The sequence below is a fragment of the Hypanus sabinus genome, chromosome 21 (genome assembly GCF_030144855.1).
Source record: "Hypanus sabinus isolate sHypSab1 chromosome 21, sHypSab1.hap1, whole genome shotgun sequence".
In the NCBI taxonomy this organism is placed as follows: Eukaryota; Metazoa; Chordata; class Chondrichthyes; order Myliobatiformes; family Dasyatidae; genus Hypanus; species Hypanus sabinus.
Window position 1 is genome coordinate 22,946,494 of NC_082726.1, and position 20,123 is coordinate 22,966,616.

At 40.4% G+C, this 20,123-nt stretch overlaps 1 protein-coding gene across 3 annotated transcripts in view; it reads right to left on the minus strand.

Annotated features, from left to right (window-relative positions):
• ppcdc (phosphopantothenoylcysteine decarboxylase) overlaps positions 1-20,123 on the minus strand; it is an 82,774-nt gene that overhangs the window by 43,880 nt on the left and 18,771 nt on the right. Inside the window, exons 1-3 of one of the 3 annotated variants that reach the window (XM_059946173.1) lie at positions 18,168-18,258; positions 16,001-16,096; positions 10,710-10,838 (exon numbers count right to left, since the gene is read on the minus strand). In XM_059946173.1, the coding sequence (XP_059802156.1) occupies positions 10,710-10,838; positions 16,001-16,096; positions 18,168-18,257 (315 nt within the window). In that variant the 5' untranslated portion in view covers position 18,258. Of the gene's footprint in view, positions 1-10,709; positions 10,839-16,000; positions 16,097-18,167; positions 18,259-20,123 lie in introns of those variants that run through there. The other 2 variants (XM_059946175.1, XM_059946176.1) reach the window with 2 other exon arrangements.

Below are 20,123 nucleotides of genomic sequence, written 5' to 3' on the forward strand. Positions count from 1 at the left end.
CTTCATCCAGTACCTCCACTCCATCCACCAAAAGCTGAACTTACGGATGGCCAGATATTTTAACTCCAATTCCTATTTCCGTTCCGACATGTCGGTCCATGGCCTCCTCGTGTGCCATTATGAACCCTCAGTGTGGAAGAGCAACACCTGACAACCCGTCTCGGTAGCCTCCAACCTGAATATTGATTTCTTTCAGTTTAAAAATAAAATTTCTTTCCCCTCCCCTCTTCTTCTATTCCCCACTCTTTACTCTGACCTCTTCTCACCTGCATATCACCTCTCCCTGGGTCACCTTCTCTTTCCTTTTATCCTATGGTCCACTCTCTAATCCTATTAGATTCCTTCTTCTCCAGCCCTTTACCTGATTTCACCTATCATCTTCCAGCTATCTTCCACCCCTCTCCCTACCTTTTTATTCTAGCATCTTCCCTCTTCTTTTCCAGTCCTGAAGGAGGATCTTGGCCTGAAACTTTATTCTGCTTGACCTGCTGAGTTCCTGCATTTTGTGCTGATGTTTTGTGTTTCTAGTGTCTGCAGAATTTCTCGTGTTTATAACCTGTGTACTGTGCCAGCTGAGGGCAAAGAATTGCCCAGGACATTAGAAGGATGGCAGAAGGAATGGGGTGGGTTGAAACAGATTCATTATTCTTCTAGACCAGGGGTCGGCAACCCGCGGCTCTTTCATCTCTGTGCTGTGGCTCCCCGTGGTTTGTTAGTTTTTGAAATGTAATTCGAAATGTGAAGATTATGGTGATCTTGTACAATCTAAAAACGTTGTGGAGACCCCATTTCCTGGCACATCCGAACTGGCTCACAATTAGCCACCGTTCCGGCTAAGGGAGATAGCCTACGGGGGTTTGTGAGTACGTGTCTTTTGGAGCATCCGCGCCCACGGGGACGGGTTGAGGGAGGTTTTAAAGCAAGGCTGTTTAGTTCGAATAAAGTTACCTTTGACTGCAGTGCCTTTATTTTAGCGCTGCGTGTAGCACACCGCTACAACGTGTTTTTTATCGCTATTAATATACATCACCACTGCCAATGCCTGACACCCGCCAGTGCGCGCTTTCTTTTAATTCTTCGATCCAAGGTAGGCTAACTATGGAGTAACCTTCAACCCAACGTCTTTTTATCGGAGTTCAAAATGTTTTTGTTGCATGCAGAAATGTAATTTCGTTTTCTCTGCAGGAGTTCATCAATTTCATAAATGCAACACATTATAGTTTGTTTATACATAGCATAAAGGCAAAAAAAAAACGTTGTATGCAGTGTTATTTCATTTTAAATGTCAAACGGGTTTTGTGGCTCCCAGTGTTTTCTTTTCTGTGGGAAATGGGTCCATATTGGCTCTTTCAGTGGTAAACGTTGCCGACCCCTGTTCTAGACCAACAGAAACTTCTGGGTAGCTGGACCTCATTGTTAACATGTCACGTCATAGTGATTTGTGAATACAAGAGTTCAAACCTCTTAAAGAAGACAAAGAACTGAAAATGTGTATACCAACTATGTGGTTAATTCTTGAATGCAAGAAGGAACTAGACCAAGATAAGAAATAACAGACACCAGATGTCAGCTGTCTGGCTCCAAGAATAATAAGCAGGCTGTGGGAACTCGTCACAGCAAGTTACAAGAAGCCAGTGGTAAGGAAAACCACTGCTGTTGGACAAGAGGACCCTGCAGTAATCAAAGCTACAGTACGCCCAGTTAATGTAGGCACCAAATTGAGTGAATACAAGTTCAAAGTAAATTTATTATCGTATACTTATACTGAATACCACCATATACTAATAAGATTCAATTTCTTGCAGGTATCCACAGTAGAACAAAGAAATACTGTACAATCAATGAAAAACTACACAAAGACTGGCAAACAACTAATGTGTAAAAGAAGAAATTGCAAATAAAAACTAATAAATCTATAAATCTACAACACGAGTTGTAGTTTTTTTTTAAATCTAGGTGAATCCATAGGTTGAGGAATGAGTTCAGTATTGAGGTGAGTGAAGTTATCCACACTGGCTCAGGAGCCTGATGGTTGAAGGGTGATAATTGTTCCTGAACCTGGCTGCGTGGAACGGAAGGTTACTGAACCTTCCTTCTGATGGCAGTAGTGAGAAAAGAGCATAAAATTCTTATGAACTTGAATGGAACAGGATTGTGTGTGCTTGTGTGTGCGTGTGTGTGTGTGTGTGTGTGTGTGTGTGTGTGTGTGTGTGTGTGTGTGTGTGTGTGTGTGTGTGTGTGTGTGTGTGTCTGTGTGTGTGGGGGGGGGTAAAATATCAACTACATTAGAAGGATTATTGATCAAATATTATTGAATGATTAGTAGTGCATCAGGTGTTAGTGTGCAGTGAGCTCAGATCTTGTCGTGCAGGCAGTATTATTTGATTTAAAACAACGCACAAAAAACCCAGAGGAACTGAGTGGGCCAGGCAGCTTCTAGGGAAGAAAATGCACAGTCAACATTTCAGGTTGAGAGCCTTAATCAGCTCAAAGTTCAAAAAACATTTATTATCAAAGTATGTATACATTATACAACCTTAAGATTAGTCTCCTAACAGGCAGCCACAAAACAAAGAAACCCAAAAAACACACATAAAAAAGGACCATACACCCAATGTGCAGAGAGAAAAAGAACACATGTCCATAAGGCCCATTAAAAAAATGGAAGAACTGGTTTAAAAAAGACCATTGAGCACAGAGTGTGCAGAGAGAAAATAAACACATCATGCAAACAATAGCTGCAAGCAAATAGCGAGCTGAAATGAAGTCCGCAAAAAGAGTCCTACAGTTCAGAGCTCAGATAGGAGAAAAACTATGTCTACCTTGAAGAGTTTTTGCCATAAAGCAGCTAAATGGAGACACAAGAGACTGCAGATGCTGGAAATCGGGAGCAACATACAAAGGAGCTAAAGGAACTCAGTGGATCATTGAAAGGAAATGGACAGTTAACACTCTCAGTCAAGACCCTTCATCGTGACTTATTAAATTTAAAGCACCTGATGTTTAGTTAAGATATAGTTACAGTACTAATAAAGAAATTGTTCATTTTGGTGCAATTTGATTTAGAACAAGTACAATTTAAAATCCCAGTGATATTTGCAATGCTCTCAGAAAGAGCAAGAGAGACTAAGTAAATGCTTTCAGAATGAGCTGGATGCCATTGAAACCTTTTGTTCATCATTCTGCACATTTGAACAGTTAGATCGGGTTGAATGGACAAACAATTAGCTTACAGATTTAAAAGGGTGACCAACCCGGCTGCAAGTGATACGTTTGCTTGGTCAAATAACAGTAAAGTGATGAAAATTCCAGATCTTAAAATGAGTAAGCCAGTTTGCATGGTCAACACTGAGGTCCAGGATAACAGAAGCTGGGTAGACACAGCCCTCTTCTGGCAGAGACCTGTCATTGCAATATTACAAGGAGAAGGGTAAGTAAAAAAAATCAGGTAATCAGACACAGGAAATCTGCAGATGCTGGAAATTCAAGTAACACACACAAAATGCTGGTGGAATGCAGCAGGCCAGGCAGCACCTATAGGAAGAAGTACAGTCAACGTTTCGGACCGAGACGCTTTGTCAGTCCTGACAAAGGGTCTTGGCCCAAAACATCAACTGTACTTCTTCCTGTAGAGGTTGTAATCAGAATCAGGTTTATTGTTCAAATTCACGTTTATTGTCACTGAACCAAATACATGTACACGGCTAAACAAAACAATGCTCCTCTGGGACCAAGGTGCTAAACACTACATATTTTTATGTATCACATACATAGTAATAATAATAACAGGTAATAAATTCATATATTTTGTAGATGTACAAACTGACATAAAGTGTATATATGATATATAGTTAAATATACAACAGTATAATGCTACTGGCACTGTCATAAATAATGTGTATTGGGTGGCAGTAGGGTATTCATAAGTCTCACAGCCTTGTTCTTATACTGGGGTATCTCCTGCCTTACAGTAGGAAGTCAAAGAGATTGTGGAAAGCATGGGAAGGGTCTTTGACAATATCGAGGATTCTACGAATGCAGCAGTTTTGGTATATGTCTTGGATGGTGGGGGGGGGGAACAGGTTGGGGGGAGGAAGAGAGAGACCCTGATGATTCTCTCAGCAATCTTCACAATGCAATCCACTGCATGATCTTGCCTTGAAATTCCCATACCAGATGGTGTTACAGCTGGTCAGGACACTTGTGGTAGAATGTGGTTAGAAAGAGAGTTCTAACCACAGCTCCTATACCTCTTCCCTGATGGCAGTACTGAGAAGAAAGCATGTCTGGGATGGTGAGGGTCCTTAATGAGTGATGCTCCCTTCTTGAGGCATTTTCTTTTAAAGATATTCTTGATGGTGGGCAGATGAGTGCCTCAATGGAGCTGGCTGAGTCTACAACCCTCTGAAGCCTCTTACAATCCTGAGCACTGGCACCTTCATACTAGACAATGATGCAGACAGTCAGAATGCTCTTTGGTCATTAGCATAATCATTTTCTGTAGAAGTAGTGTGTTCTGCTGGCAGGGGGTGCTTAGGAATGTGTGTGTCATCCAATCAGGAGGGTGGAACTGGGAGAAGGCTCTAGAGAATGTTGAGTGAACAGCTTTTGTGACAGACACTGAGGTGGGTTGAGGTTTTTTTTCAGTGGGAGATAGAGAAATTCAAGAAAATCAGCTGCAGGATTCGATCTGGCGGGAATGCACGAACCAATGGAGCCCAAGAGGGGAACCTTTACCAGGGACCGGTGAATAGGAGTAGTGCACCAAGTACATTGAAAGCAACGGCTTTTGGAAGATTTGAGCTCCGCCTATGTACATTTGACTGTTTAATTATAATGGGCCTTTTTTGTTTTTTCCCCTTGCTTTTCTCTTATTACTCTTTGGTTAATTTAACATTCATAAGTATACCTTCTTTATAATTGCATGCACTGTAAAAAATTTTATCCCTGCCAAAAAGCAGTTGCAGGGGGCAGTAAATCACACAGCCTTCCCACAAACCGGGGTTTGGGTGGGTGAGAGATCCCAACCTCACGGGTTTGGCGGGACCAAAGTCATATACACCCTCGACTTTCGGAGCCTGACAAAGGTGGTTTCTTCGCTGTGGAGTGCAGTGGCTGTTAGAGGGGCCAGCAAGCCACACTTCCAGAGATCCCCAGTAAAAAGAGGGTTTCATTTACAAGACAGGTGATACCAGCCATTATCAATACTCTTCAGAGATTGTCTGCCAGGTGTCAGTGGTTGCATAACGAGGACTTGTGATATGCACCAACTGTTCATACAACCACCTACAACCAGATTCCATGGCTTCACGTGACCCCGATCAGGTGCTTAAGCTGATGTTATACCTTGCCCAAGGGTGAGCTGCAGGCTAGTGGAGAGAAAGAGAGCTTTAAACCTTCTTTGGTAGAGACAGATCTCCAACCCTCTCTCCACAGTACATCTGCCCATTGCGATTCAATGTTGTAAAACAATAAAACATGAAAACTTCCATGGGGGGTGTGTGTGAATTTTTATAGGCACTGAATGAAACAAAATAGTACTAGAAGTTAGCAATTAAAATGAGAAGTAGAATCAGGAAGGAAATTGTAAAAATAATGGTACCGGAACAGAAAGAACATTTAGCCGTTTCTAAAGTGGGTGCGCTTTTTTTGTAAAGCCAATAGATTGTCTGCAATAGTCGACATGGTTTCTTAATCAAGGATCTACTTTACTTGCCATATACATTTACATGTATTAGGAATTTTATGTTGTGTTTTAGGAGACATGCAACAAAAAATAACATTCAACAATATTAAGAATAAAGAATTATATAAAAATAAATTTAAATGTTAAAGTAATAATACTTTTAACATTTAAATTTAAATACTCCCCGCTGAACATCAACAGCTCCTCAGTAGAGATGGTTAAGAGTACCAAATTGCTTGGTGTTCACCTGGCGGAGAATCTCACCTGGTCCCTCAGCACCAGGTCCATAGTAGCAAAGAAAGCTCAGCAGAGTCTCTATTTTCTGCGAAGGCTGAGGAAAGTCCATTTCCCACCCCCCATCCTCATCACATTCTACAGGGGTTGTATTGAGAGCATCCTGAGCATCTGCATCACCGCCTTGTTCGGAAATTGCACCATCTCAGATCACAAGACCCTGCAGCGGATAGTGAGGTCAGCTGATATCATCCAGGTCTCTCTTCCCACCATTACGGACATTTACACTACACGCTACACTCGCAAAGCAACCAACATTATGAAGGACCCCACGCACCCCTCATACAAACTCTTCTCCCTCCTGCCGTCTGGGAAAAGGCACCAAAGCATTCGGGCTCTCTTGACCAGACTATGTAACAGTTTCTTCCCCCAAGCTATCAGACTCCTCAATACCCAGAGGCTGGACTGACACCTTACTGCCCCATTGTCTTGTTTATTATTTATTATAATGCCTGCACTGTTCTGTGCACTTTATGCGGTCCTGGGTAGGTCTGTAGTCTAGTGTTTTTTTCTGTGTTGTTTTTTACGTAGTTCATTTTAAATTTTGTACTGAGTCATGTAACACCATGGTCCTGAAAAAACATCTCATTTTTATTATGTACTGTACCAGCAGTTACGGTCGAAATGACAATAAAAAGTGACTTGACTTGACTTGATCAATCAATTATTTTTAGTTACTTTATAATGCAACTTATTGCTATAATTTCAGAAAGGAATGTGAGAGTATTAAATAATTTTTTTACTGAATATGCATGAAGTTCACATAAACAAGAAGACTGGTATTAGTATTATTGTCACATCTACCAGATACAGTCAAAAACTTTGTTTGCAGGCAGAGCGTGCCATACATACAGCAAATACTGCAAGTAAAAGGGACTGAAGATCTGTTTAAGCTCCCAGTGCCTCTTGGTGATTACTGTTCTGTTTCTCTCGTCTTTGCAGACTCCTTGGAAACTGAGTTTATTTAGACTCCTATTATAATTGGCTTCAATTTGCTTCACTTTCTAAAACACCACAGAATATTTTCAATACAAGATTACCAAACAGATCCCACTTGGTGGTCTAGATTAGCCACTAAAGAATGTCAAGTTGAAGATTTCCTTCAATTGGCTATTAAACCAACTCACTTCTAAAACTAAAAAAAACTTATAAAACCTTTTTCTGAAAAACCAGAAAAATTCTGCTGGTAATTCAACACAAAAACAGAAAAAACTGGAAATACTCAGCAGGTCAAGCTGCATCTGTGAGAAAGAATTAATGTTTCAGGTCAAAGACTCTTCAAGGACAGCTTCTATCCCAGTGTAATCCTTTCTGGTTAAGATGGCACTACCAAACATGTGCAACAGCTCTTTGGTAGTTTAAAAGATAAGAAATCCAACAAAAAATTACCAAAAATATTTTTTCTGAGGTAATTTATGTTAAATTATTGCTGCAAACATTGAAGGGATGAGCTAAAGTGAGGCAAGTTTGAGTCATGAGCCGAGATGATTTGGTGCAGAATCGTTGTATATGGAGTTATGTTGCCTGTATGACTGGCCCAGGTGCAAGGCTGGATCACTCTGGGCACTGAGAGGAGAAGCCGGAGCCCAGGCAGAGCAGATATGGTGCCTATACAACTGGCCCAGGTGTGAGGTTGGATTGCTCTGGGCAATGAGCTGATTTGAAGAACTTAAGAGCAGCTGCAGGCTGAGAGATGAAATCTGGGCCCAGAGTGTGTCACTAGGTGGCATGATCTAGGACTAGAGCCTTTCGCTGCAGCAGTGTTCGATACAGTGTTTAGACAATATAAATGCTAGCCCAGATCGGAGGCAAGAGCCGATTTTGTTCATTGTCTGCTATTTGGTCAATTTAAAAGCTGTCCCAGGTAGACTGAAAATACAGGGTGTTGGGATCTGGGAGCAGAGTGTTTTTGCTCATTCTCCTTGATGGACACTCCACTCTCCATGCGGGCTGTTCTGGGGTTCAGATCTGAGGACTCAGTTTTGGTTTGGAATGCTGCTGTTCACTTCATTTGTTTGCACAATTTGTATTTTTTTTCCCTTTCTCTTATGCATTGAGTTGTTTCTTTTTATTTTTATTGTTTTTTTCAAATTGGGTTGTTTTGGGTTTCTTGCTTTGTGGCTAACTGTGAGCAAGCAAATCTCAAGATTGTATAATTTATATATTCTTTGATAATGTTCTTGAATTTGGAATCTTGAATCCTATCAACCTCTTGCATGGACTCCTCACGTGTTTAAGGGAGGATTTCTTAATCTCTCAATCTATCTCGTTGTGGCCCTTGCACTTTATTTGTCTAGCCTGCACTGTACTTTCTTTGTAACTGCAATACTATATTCTGTATTCAGTTTTCTTTTCACTTCCTCAATGTACTTGTATCTGCTTGGGAAAAAATCTTTTCATTGTTTCTCAGAACATGTATATGCATTAATTTATTATTAATAATTATAATCAATATGTACAATACAGGCAGTATTACAAACGAGTTCCAAACGAGTTCTATTCCTGAATCCGTCTTTAAGTTGGATTTGTACGTAAGTCGGGACAGGTACATCCGGTATTATTTAGCGTCAGTTAGTCAAACGTTTGTCTTGGTATATAGTATATATTTTACCTTTCTATGCATATAAAACACTTAAGAAACATACGTATTTTGATAATTGAACCACTGCGTTGCTTAGTAGTAATTGTAGCTTTCACTGGGGCAGGGCCTTTCACATGCTCCATTATTCTCACTTTATCCTTTACCTGTATCCTTTAAAATTGTTCCAATCATTGACTGACTGTAGCCAAATGCTTTTCCAATGACTGATGGCATTTCACCTCTTTCCGATTGCTTTATTATTTCCATTTCATTTTCAATCGTGATCGTTTTCCATCAAGGGAACAGAAAACTACAGATTCAGCAGCAGCCGTGGGTCCTCTGTTCCCCGGAGTCCTAAAATCCACCTGCACTGAGAAAGGTTAAATGGGACACATGGGGGCGGTGCTGACTGGAAAAGGGGGAGTCAGGGTGAATCTTGCTAAGAAATATTTAAGCCGAATACAAAGTTACACACTCAAAACAGTGTTAATGGCAATGACTTAAAATGACGGACGGCATCGGGATCCGACTTAAAATGGTGGACAGCGTCATGATCCGACTTAAAATGGTGGGCGGCGTTCTCTTCCCTCCATTTGTAAGTCGGACGTTTGTAACTCAGGGACGACCTGTATACCAATTATCACCTTCAACAAATCACTGACCGATGTGATGGACAGCAAAATGCAACTGTGCAGAAGTTCCTTAAGTGTACTGTTCTGCTTCCCTGATTGGTCAGACTCGGTGTCGGTGTTGCAGTGGAGGATGGTTACAGTGATGATTAACTCTGAGCTGCTGCTATTTTGAAATGGAAATTTCTTTATTTGCCATTGTAAAATAGTTCAATGCAGACTGTATTACTTTTGCAAAGGTTTTAATCCAACACTGGACTTTCTGGGAAAATCGTTGGATAATCTGATCAACGATTCTAGTTAGTCACCCCCATCCCCCTCTATCTGTTAGCCCTGTCACTGCACTGTAAACATTTTAAACATTTTTATAATGTTATTTTTATTGGTAATACATGCTGGTATTTATATTTATGCACATTTTATTAATTACACATTTTATTATACCACTCTGAGGTAGTGAGTCTACTAGCTGTGTCAATGTGCAACGTGTATAACAACATTTAAAACACTCTTTATTCTTTCTTATTTTGGAAAAGTAATATATTTATGGATCACGTATTGCAGAATTTTCTAAAAAAATGAAAAGACTCATTTAAATGCTCATCGCTTGTTCAGGTCCCAACTTAAAACTGGCCACTTAAAGAAGATCAAATGCAAGGCAATAGAACAGCAGATGCATGAAAGCATAAAATGTGGGACATAAATGTTAACATTTCAGGTCAATAACCTTTTAACCAAACATGTGATAAAGGAGCATTGACATGAAATGCTAAGGTCCAATGTTCAAAATGAACTTTGTTCAAATGTTCAAAACTTATCAAAATATTTGTGATCCATTTTCTTGCAGGCATTCACAGTAGAAGAAATACAATAGAATCAACAAAAAACTACACACAAAGACTAACAATCATGTACAAAAGACAAACTAGCTGGACAGATAGATAATACTGAGAATAAGAGCTGCAGAGCCCATGGAAGTGAGTCCACGAGTTGTGGTATCAGTTCAGAGATGAAGTGTGTAAAACTATCCATTCTGGTTCAGAAGCCTGATGGCTGAAGGGCAATAACTCTCCTGAACATGGTCTTGTGGGACAGAGGGCTCCTGTACCACCTTCCTGATGGCAGTAACAAGAAGAGATCATGGCCCAGACAGTGGATGCACCTCATAGGTGTAAATGCTGCTTCTCTTGCTGAGTGCCCCAGTATATCTTTGTTTTCATTAGCAAAGATTGGAAGTCTCCAAAAGAAAAAGAAGATTTGATTCCAACATCAAAATTATTGGGTTGGTTACAAGAATTAGAGTGGGCTGGGGCGTGGCAGTAAGGAAATATAGTACATCTATGTTCCTGCCATAAAAATTAAGTTTTTCCAGCGCAACAACACTGAAAGGATGTTATCACAAGAAAGATTGCATCATTAGTATTTTATGCATTTTCCAATCTAACTAATGTGGGAAGAAACTCGTACACAAGTTTCATGACCTGGTGCCAAATGAATGACAGAGATCTGCTTATCTTACCAATAAGTTGTCACAGATTCCATTAGCTATTTTCCCCAGAGTATTGGCATCCAAAGGTGCAATCACCAATAGGTCTGCCCACCTCCTCAGTTCAATGTGTAGAACAGGATCTGTCCTCTGTTTCCATATCTAAGGGAAAATGGAAGAGATTGTGTGTGAAATGGCTAAAATACAATCCAGCAGGGTTTTTAATTAATAAATATTATTTATTAAAAATTATATCAAAAGAATTCCACAGTACAAAGTTCTTTCTCAAACAAGTGAAAATCTGCAGATGCTGGAAATCCAAGCAACATATAAAATGCTGGAAGAACTCAGCAAGCCATACAGCATCAATGGAAAAGAGTACAGTTAACATTTCAGGGCGAGACCCTTCATCAGGACTGGAAAGAAGATGAGGAGTCATAGTAAGAAAGTTCTTTAAGTTCTCAGGCTTACATTCAGTGTTGCTGGTTCTATATATAGCAGAGTTAGTACCTCTAATTTGTGTACACAGCACCATTGCCACTCATGCCACACCCCTAACCCCCCTTTGGGTGATACAACCTAACACTGTTTGAGAAACTTGCCCGACACTTATCTGCTCTATGTCCAGAGCAAGAAGAGCCTGGATTATGGTCCATCCTCAGAGTCTTTACATTGGCTGCACTGAACTCAGTGCATCCCTCAACACTCCCCTATAGGCATTCTTGCAGGCCAGGCAACATCTATGGTAAAAGGTACAGTCGATGTGTCAGGACGAAACTCTTTGGAGTATTCAATACTCTGATTTACGAAGGCCAATGTGCCAATAACTCTCTTCACAATGCTATCTACCTCTGAAATGGTTTTCAAGGAATTATGGATCTGTATTCTAGTATCTCTTTGTTCTACTGCACTCCTCAGTGCCCAACCATTCACCGTGCAAGTCCTACCTTGGTTTGTCTCCCAAAAGTGCAACACCTGACACTTGTCTACATTAAATGTAACATAGAAAACCTACAGCACAGTACAGGCTCTTCAGTCCACAAAGTTGTGCCGAACATGTCCTTACCTTAGAAATTACTAGGCTTACCCATAGCCCTCTAGTTTTCTAAGCTCCATGTACCTATCCAAAAGTCTCTTAAAAGATCCTATCGTATCCACCTCCATCACCGTTGATGGCAGCCCATTCCATGCACTCACCACTCCGTGTAAAAAAAATGTATCCCTGACATCTCCTCTGTACCTACTCCCCAGCACTTTAAACCTCTGTCCTCTTGTGGCAACCATTTCAACCTTGGGAAAAAGCCTCTAACTATTCACACTATCAATGCCTCTCATCATCTTGTACACCTCTATCATGTCACCTCTCATCCTCCCTCGTTCTAAGGAGAAAAGGCCGAGTTCACTCAACCTATTTTCATAGGGCATGCTCCCCAATCCAGGCAATATCCTTGTAAATGTCCTCTGCACCCTTTGTATGGTTTCTACGTCCTTCCTGTAGTGAGGTGACCAGAACTGAGCACAGTACTCCAAGTGGGGTCTGACCAGGGTCCTAAATAAAAATTTCACCTGCAAATTTTCAGCCCATTTTCCCAGCCAGTCCAGATCCTGCAACAAGCTTTGACAGCCTTCCATGCTGTCCACTATGCCCCGATCTTGGTGCCATCCAAAACTTTGTTTACCACGCTCTCCTTCACCTTGTCTGTCAGAGTAACCTCGTGTGTTCTTTTAGTCCTGATTTATCTCTCAAGTGTTTTCTTGCATTTCTGATCCTCCTCAGCACCTCATTTGCTCCTTGCTAAGCACCTCCTTTTCCTTCTTCTTACCCAGGGCCTCAAAACAGATTTGAAAACCAAAGTTCACTAAACCTGTTAGCCTAGCCTTCCATTCTAACATGAACATACAAACTCTGTACTCCCAATATTTCACTTTTGAAGGCCTCCCAGTTACCAAGCAATTCTTTGGAAGAAAACAACTTGTTCCAATCCGCACTTGCCGGATCCTTTCTGATAACATCTGGCCTCTCTCCAGTTTAGAACCCCAACATATCCTTCTCCATAATTATATTGTAATAGAATTATGATCACTGTATCCATGAGTTCCTCTACACACAATTCTGTCTCCTGCCCTATCTTGTTCCCCGATAGGGGATCCAGTATCATGCCCTCTCTAATTGGGACCTTGACATATTGATTAAGGAAACTTTCCTGAACACATATGATGAAATATCCTATCTCTACATGGGAAAAATTTGAAATTAAGTTTTAAACTCAACTATCCCTTCACTCATTAACCACTTCATTTTTTCACATTATTTGTACATAATTTGCCATCAGGAAGAACATACAAGAGCTTTGGGACCCAGACCACCAGGTTCAGGAACGTTTATTAACCTTCAACCATCAGACTCTTGAACTAAAGAAGGTAACTTCACTAGTCCCAGCACTGACCTGTTCCCACAATCTATGGACTCACTTACGAGGAATCTTTATCTCATGTTAGTTTTCTCTTTCTTTTTTTTTTCTTCTCTCTCTCATTAGTAGTAGTAGTAGTAATAATTTCCATTTTTTCTTTCTTTTTGCATTTGCACATTGGTTGTTTGTCCATCCTGTTAAGTGTGGTCTTTCATTGATTCTACTATGTTTACTGTGATTGTCCACAAGAAATTGAATCTGAGGGTTGTACATGGCAACATATGTACTTTGATAATAAATTTACTGCAAAAAGATTAAAGTGCCATTGCTTAATCACATCTGATTAGCCCTTTCTGCTCAGAATATCATCCATAAGCTTGACATGATTTTGACTGCTACTAGGTTCAAAGAAGCTAAACTGTGGTAAAAGCAAACAGTGCAACCAATTATCAGAATTGAAAAGCATCTTTCACTGATCACATCAAGCTGTTTCATTTAAAACTAATCTACAACTGCTAGTCCTGCTCCATTAGGAATTAAGCCTTTGAATGCTAAAGTAAGCAAAACAGTGGTCAAAGTAAAATTTATTATCAGAGTACATACATGTCACCACATACAGTACAACCCTGAGATTCGGTTTCTGCTGGCAAATCTATAGAAAAGTAACTATAAACAGGATCAATGGACAAACTGTGCATATGCAGATATAAATAAATAACAAATAATGAGCATGAAATAACAAGATCAGAGTCCTTAAATGAGTGGTTATCTCCTTTTATTCAAGAGCCTGATAGTTGGTGGATAGTAACTGTCCTTGAACCTGGTGGTGCGAGTCCTGAGGCACTTACACCTTCTACCTAATGGCAGCAGTGAGAAAAGAACATGGTCTGGGTGGTGAGAATCTTTGATAATGGATGCTGCTTTCCTATGGCAACGTTTCATGCAGATGTGTTCAATGGTTACCCATGATGTACTGGGCCGAATCCACCATCTTTAGTAGGATTTTCCACTCAAAGGCATCGGTGTTCCCATACCAGGCCGTAATGCAGCCAGTCAGTGCACCTTCAACCACACCCCTATAGAAGTTTACCACCAAGGTTTTTGATGACATGCTAGATCTCTGCAGACCCCTGAGGAAGTGCTGTCAAGCTTTCCTTGTAATTATGTTTATGTGATGGGTCCAGAACAGATCTTCTGTAATAGTGACACCTAGGAACTTAAAGTTACTGACCCTCCCCATCGCTGATCCTCTGATGATTACTGCTGATGAACCTCCAGTTTCACTCTCCTGAAGTCTACTACCAGTTTCTTAGTCTTATTGTCATTGAGTGAGAGGTTGTTGTTATTTGACCAGTCAACCAAGTTTTCAATATCCCTCCTGTATGCAGATTCATCACCACCTTTGATACAGCCCACAACAGTGATGTCATCAGCAAACTTGTATATGGTGTTGGAGCTATACTTAGCCACACAGTCATAGGTGCAAAGTGAGTAGAGCAGGAGTACTTTCAGCCAGAGACTCATTCCACCAAGATGTAACACTAAGCGTCATAGGAAGTCACTCCTACCTGTGGCCATCAAACTTTACAACTCCTCCCTCAGAGTGTCAGGCACCCTGAGCCGATAGGCTGGTCCTGGACTTATTTTCACTTGGCATGATTAACTTATTATTATTTAATTATTTATGGTTTTATATTGCTATACTTCACTCCTCTTGGTTGTTGCGGCTGTAACAAAACCCAATTTCCCTTGGGATCAATAAAATATGTCTGTTTGTCTAGTACACATCCCTACGGTGCTCCTGTGCTGAAGGAGATTGTGGAGGAGATGTTTTTGCCAATCTAGACTGACTAGGGACTACATGTGAGGAAATCCAGGATCCAATTGCACAAGGGAGTATTGAGGCCTACGTCTTGGAGTTTACCAATTAATTGGGAGGGTACGATGGAGTTAAATGCTGAGCTGTAATTAATAAAGAGCACCTTGATGTATGGATTTGTGCTGTCCAGATGTTACAGGGTTATATGAAGAGCCAACGAGTTAACAGCTGCTGTAGACCTGAAGCTTCGGTAGGCAAATTGGAGCAGATTCAAATTGCCACACGGACAGGAGCTGATATGCTTCAACACCAGCCTATCAAAACACTTCATCACTATGGATGTAAGTGTAATAGTCATTTAGACAGGTTATCACGCTCTTCTTCAGCACTGGTATGACTGAAGCCTGTTTGAAGCAGGTGGGTACCACACACTGCCGGAGCAAGAGGTTGAAGATATTTGTGAATACACCAGCCAGTTCAGCATAGGTCTTCAGTACTCCGTCCGAACCAGCGGCTTTCATTGGATTCATTCTTTTGAAGGCAACCCGCACGTCATCTTCAGATATTAAGACCAAAGCATCTTTGGGAGACATGATTCCCATTAAGCGAAGCTCTGCTGTCCCTTATGTCACAAGATTTAACTTTGTAAGAGGTCATGACATTCAAACCCTGCTACACCTGTTGAGCATCCCTTGCTAATTCCAGTCAGGTCCGGAACCTCCACTTCACCCATGAGATGGCTTTCTGAAGGTCATACCTGCACCTCTTGTAGCATTCTTGAACTCCAGCCTTGAATGCCTCTGATCTGGCTCTCAGCAGCTTTTTAGTAACAATGTAATAAACACAAGAGATGCTGGAAATCTTGAGCAACACACACTAAATGCTGGATACCCAGGCATCTGTATATTGAAAAAATCTGAAATAGGGGATGCTAGTTTTACTCATATGGTGAGAAATATTGCTTTAATATGAAGTGTAATTTGAGCAGTGCATGGTGTAAACAGACAATACTTATTTTTAAAGTTATAAAATGGAGGAGCCTCCTTTGCTCACTTTATGTGTGCAGCCTTAAAAGATATAGAAGAACAAATTACCTCCCATTCATCCAAGTCGCTATATATTTTAGCAGGAACATCTTTGGACTCATAGAAGTGTTTTGCATGCTCTGTGGTCACCACTTTTACTTCAACCTGCAAGAGAGATACTGGTGGATAAGAATCACAATGGAATGCCTTCCAGGAAAAGCAAAAGTTTACATTTCAAGACCACCATTTCTTCTCTATGCCTTTTTTTAATCCTACTTCTCAATTCTGCTCTGCCTAGGGGCATTCTAATTCCTACTTGCCCGCTCTGTAAGGAAGACTTTGCAATGCCATCCACAATGTCATCTCCCTCCACCCCAGCATGCCCAGGTATCCATGTAAATCTGACTTCACAACCTATCTTCCCCACTCTAAACAAAACTAAGAGAATCTCAATAACTATGTCAGGAGGAGCTTTTGGTTTATTCCCTTTTATAGCCTCTAAGGCAGCAGCAGAATCCGAACAGATGATAACTCTGCAAGGCAAGAGGATTGGAAAAATGAATTAAAGGGAAGGCATTTCTTTTTTAGTCACCCCCTAGTTAAAAAGGTCTCAGACTGTTACTCTTTAAATCATAGAGATGTATGGTGAAATTAACAAGATTTAGGTTGGGGCATTGTAGGCTAAACTATTACTTAAACAATAGACAATTGGTGCAGAAGTAGACCATTTGGCCCTTCGAGCCTGCACCGCCATTTTGAGATCATGGCTGATCATCCTATTAAAGATAATAGGAAAACATCCAACTGGATTATGTGACTGTGATAGTCCAGAGACAGTTCAGTATGTTTTGCTGAGTTGTAATCGATATAAAGTCGAAAGAAGAATATTGTTCAAGAGGCTGTCTGACTAAATGTATTTTGTTTTTCTATTAAATCTTTGTTTGGCCACTAAGAGAACCACCATCTGGTTGAAAAGTTTATTATTCTGTTTCTGTGTGACCAATTTATATTTGAGTTTCGTGAAATTCTGTAATTAATTGCACATCCTGCGGAGGGCAGTAATATGCCAAGATGCATCTAAACTGCCAGAAATAGAAGAAGACGACGACCACCATTAGCTGTGTGGGAATTGATCTATTAATTAGCCGAAAATAAATTTATGTAGGAATTTGAATTTGACTGTTTTTGGAGGAGCATGTCAAACACATTATAAACGTATATGCACTTTGTCAGCATGACCAATGATTAATATTGGGGACCAAAGCCTGCTTGCTCTGAAGAAGTGCAAAAGAAATTAGAAATAAAAAGTAGTGATGTAGTGTTCATGGGTTTAATGTCCATTTGAAAAATCAGGTGGCAAAGAGGATAACCTGTTTCTGAGTCATTGGGTGTGGGTCTTCAGGCTCCTGTACCTCCTCCATAATGGTAGTAATGAGAAGAAGGCATATCCAAAGGTGGTGGTAATGTTTGGCTGAGAGGTGAATAGTGTCCAGGACATCACTTGAAATTGGATGATTGGTTTCATAATGTTCTATATCCCTCCTGATGTAATGCGTGAATGAACGGAGAATGGTATGGCAATTTGTGTGCAACATCCCATAAGCTAAAATAATGAGTCACCTGAACAGAAGGATAAGATAAGCCAAGCTGAGTTTGGTATGGTGAGGTACAGTACATATGAAAAACTTGCTTGTGTCAGCATCACAAGCATGTAGGTACAGACAACAAACACACAAAGAAAATATACAAAAAAGTATATAATACAATTCAAAGCCTTCTGTAAGCAAACAAGACTTTAATGTACAAATAAACACAACTCAAAGAGACAAGTCCATTGTAGTGCAGGAGGTAATCCATAGTGTTCCATTGCTGATGTACAGTTAGAGCTTGTAGGAACAGATTCCAAGGCAGTTTTCTGTATTAAAAAAGAGAGGAAGAAATCCTGTGGGAATTCTCAGAGCTGGAGTCCCCAAACTGGGGTCCACAGACCCTTCAGTTTGGTAAGGCCCATTGGCATTTAAAATAAAAGGCTGGGAATCTCTGTCCTAGAGCAAATGAAGGCACCCCTGCCAATAGTACAGCAAGTAAACAGAGAATGCACAGGATTGCAAGAAAGCAGAAAAAGTCTAAGGTTTCCAGCAGCAACACAAACAGAGGAACGCTGCAGGTCAGGCAGCATCTATGGATAGAAATGGGCAATCAACATTTTGAGTTGAAATCCTTCATCTGGACCAACCATTTCCATTGTCCACTCCACTCCACAGATACTGCTGAGTTCCTCCACCACATTTTGCAGTACTCCAGTTTCCAGCATCTGTAGTCTCATGTCTCTGTAAGAGTTTCAATACTTTTGTTAATAGAACTCATGGTTGTTTCAAAAATGTAGAGAACCGGTTGTTTCAGCTTCAATTTCCATTTGATCAGAGTAATTATGATCTGAAAGAGCACAATGAACTTGCTAACTAGAGCTGTGGAGTGACCTTTTTCCCCTTAAGCTAATTCATTTCCCACAGCTATTATCTTAACAATCACCAGGTGCTATAAAACGTTGAGAGTTATGTTGCAACACCACAACATTAAAAAAAAACCTCATTAAATAGCTTATCGCAGTTCAAGCACATTTCCGCTTTAACTGTAAATTCACTGTTATTGGCACACAGCCATTCCTGAACTTCACCGTTTAACAAATTTATGCACCACCACTTTCATTGATGGTTCACTTTTTGTGACACAATTCTGGACCACTTAGGTCATGTTGACTTCAACTTTTCTCCCTTTGTCAGGGTAACGGTTAGGGTTGGTAGTGAAGTGGAAAGAAGGATTGCTGTAATTAGCTACTGAACATATGGCTAACCAAAAGTGGCATACAATTCCCACTTCTGATTGCTATCGATTTACGATTAGAGAGATGATCCCATGATCCCTTTTAAGCACTATTTGGGCTTGCCAACTCTCCAGGGGTCTAGAATCTCCAGAGATATTGCTTTGGACAACACCATTTGGACAGGAAAATAAAAACATAAGTGAGGGTACCATCCAGGGAGAGGTACTTGATATAGTTGGGTTCTTTTAATAACTCATCAACACCATAGTCTATTGCTTTAAATAGTATTTTGATAGGCTTAAATTCAGACAGTCAGACATACTTTATTGATCCCAAGGGAAACTGGGTTTCGTTACAGTCGCACCAACCAAGAATAGTGTAGAAATATAGCAATATAAAACCATAAATAATTAAATAATAATAATAATAAGTAAATAATGCCGAGTGGAAATTAATCCAGGACCAGCCTATTGGCTCAGGGTATCTGACACTCCGAGGTAGGAGTTGTAAAGTTTGATGGCCACAGGCAGGAATGACTTCCTATGACGCTCAGTGTTGCATCTCGGTGGAATGAGTCTCCGGCTGAATGTACTCCTGTGCCTAACCAGTACATTATGGAGTGGATGGGAGACATTCATAACCAATGACTGATAATAGAGATTAAAATTATCTAATTTTGTTCGCTGCAAGTAAGAGATTTAATGGTGTTATCATGTTCCAAGATTTAGTTTGTATGATGTGGATATCACTGGGTAGACTGGCATCTATTGTGACTGTGATCAAAGTCACCAGAGAGACACAGAAGCTGGTGAAGTTTTATTCCGCACAACAAGCAGGCATTATTCTGGAGACACTCTCAATAGAGGCCCACAAACCCAAAGGTACATCACATGTTTATACCCTGAAGACCAAATGTAACAGCACGTGATTCAATATATTTTCAATAGTTACAATGGCATTTTTACTTCAATACGTTGGGTTGACAAAAGGTGCCTTTGAGAGACATAGGGGAAATACATTGTAATTGATAAAACACTTCTGAAGGTGCAAATGCCTTTGGGAGAAACTAATTAACACAAATATTCTGAAACCATTTGACAACAGAGAGCCAGACATCCAAAATTAATGTTGTCAGGGCCATCTCTGAGTATACAAATATGATGAGTACCCAAAAACTATTGATTGCCTAAAGCTGCGACCATGTTTAATGTGCTAAGTGACAACATCCATCTGATCTGCCAGCTTGAACTCAAGTCAAAGTTCAAAGTAAATTTTATGATCAAAGGACATTTATGTTACCATGTACAACATTGAGATTCATTTTCCTGCAGGTATACTCAACAAATCTATAGAATAGCAACTACAGCA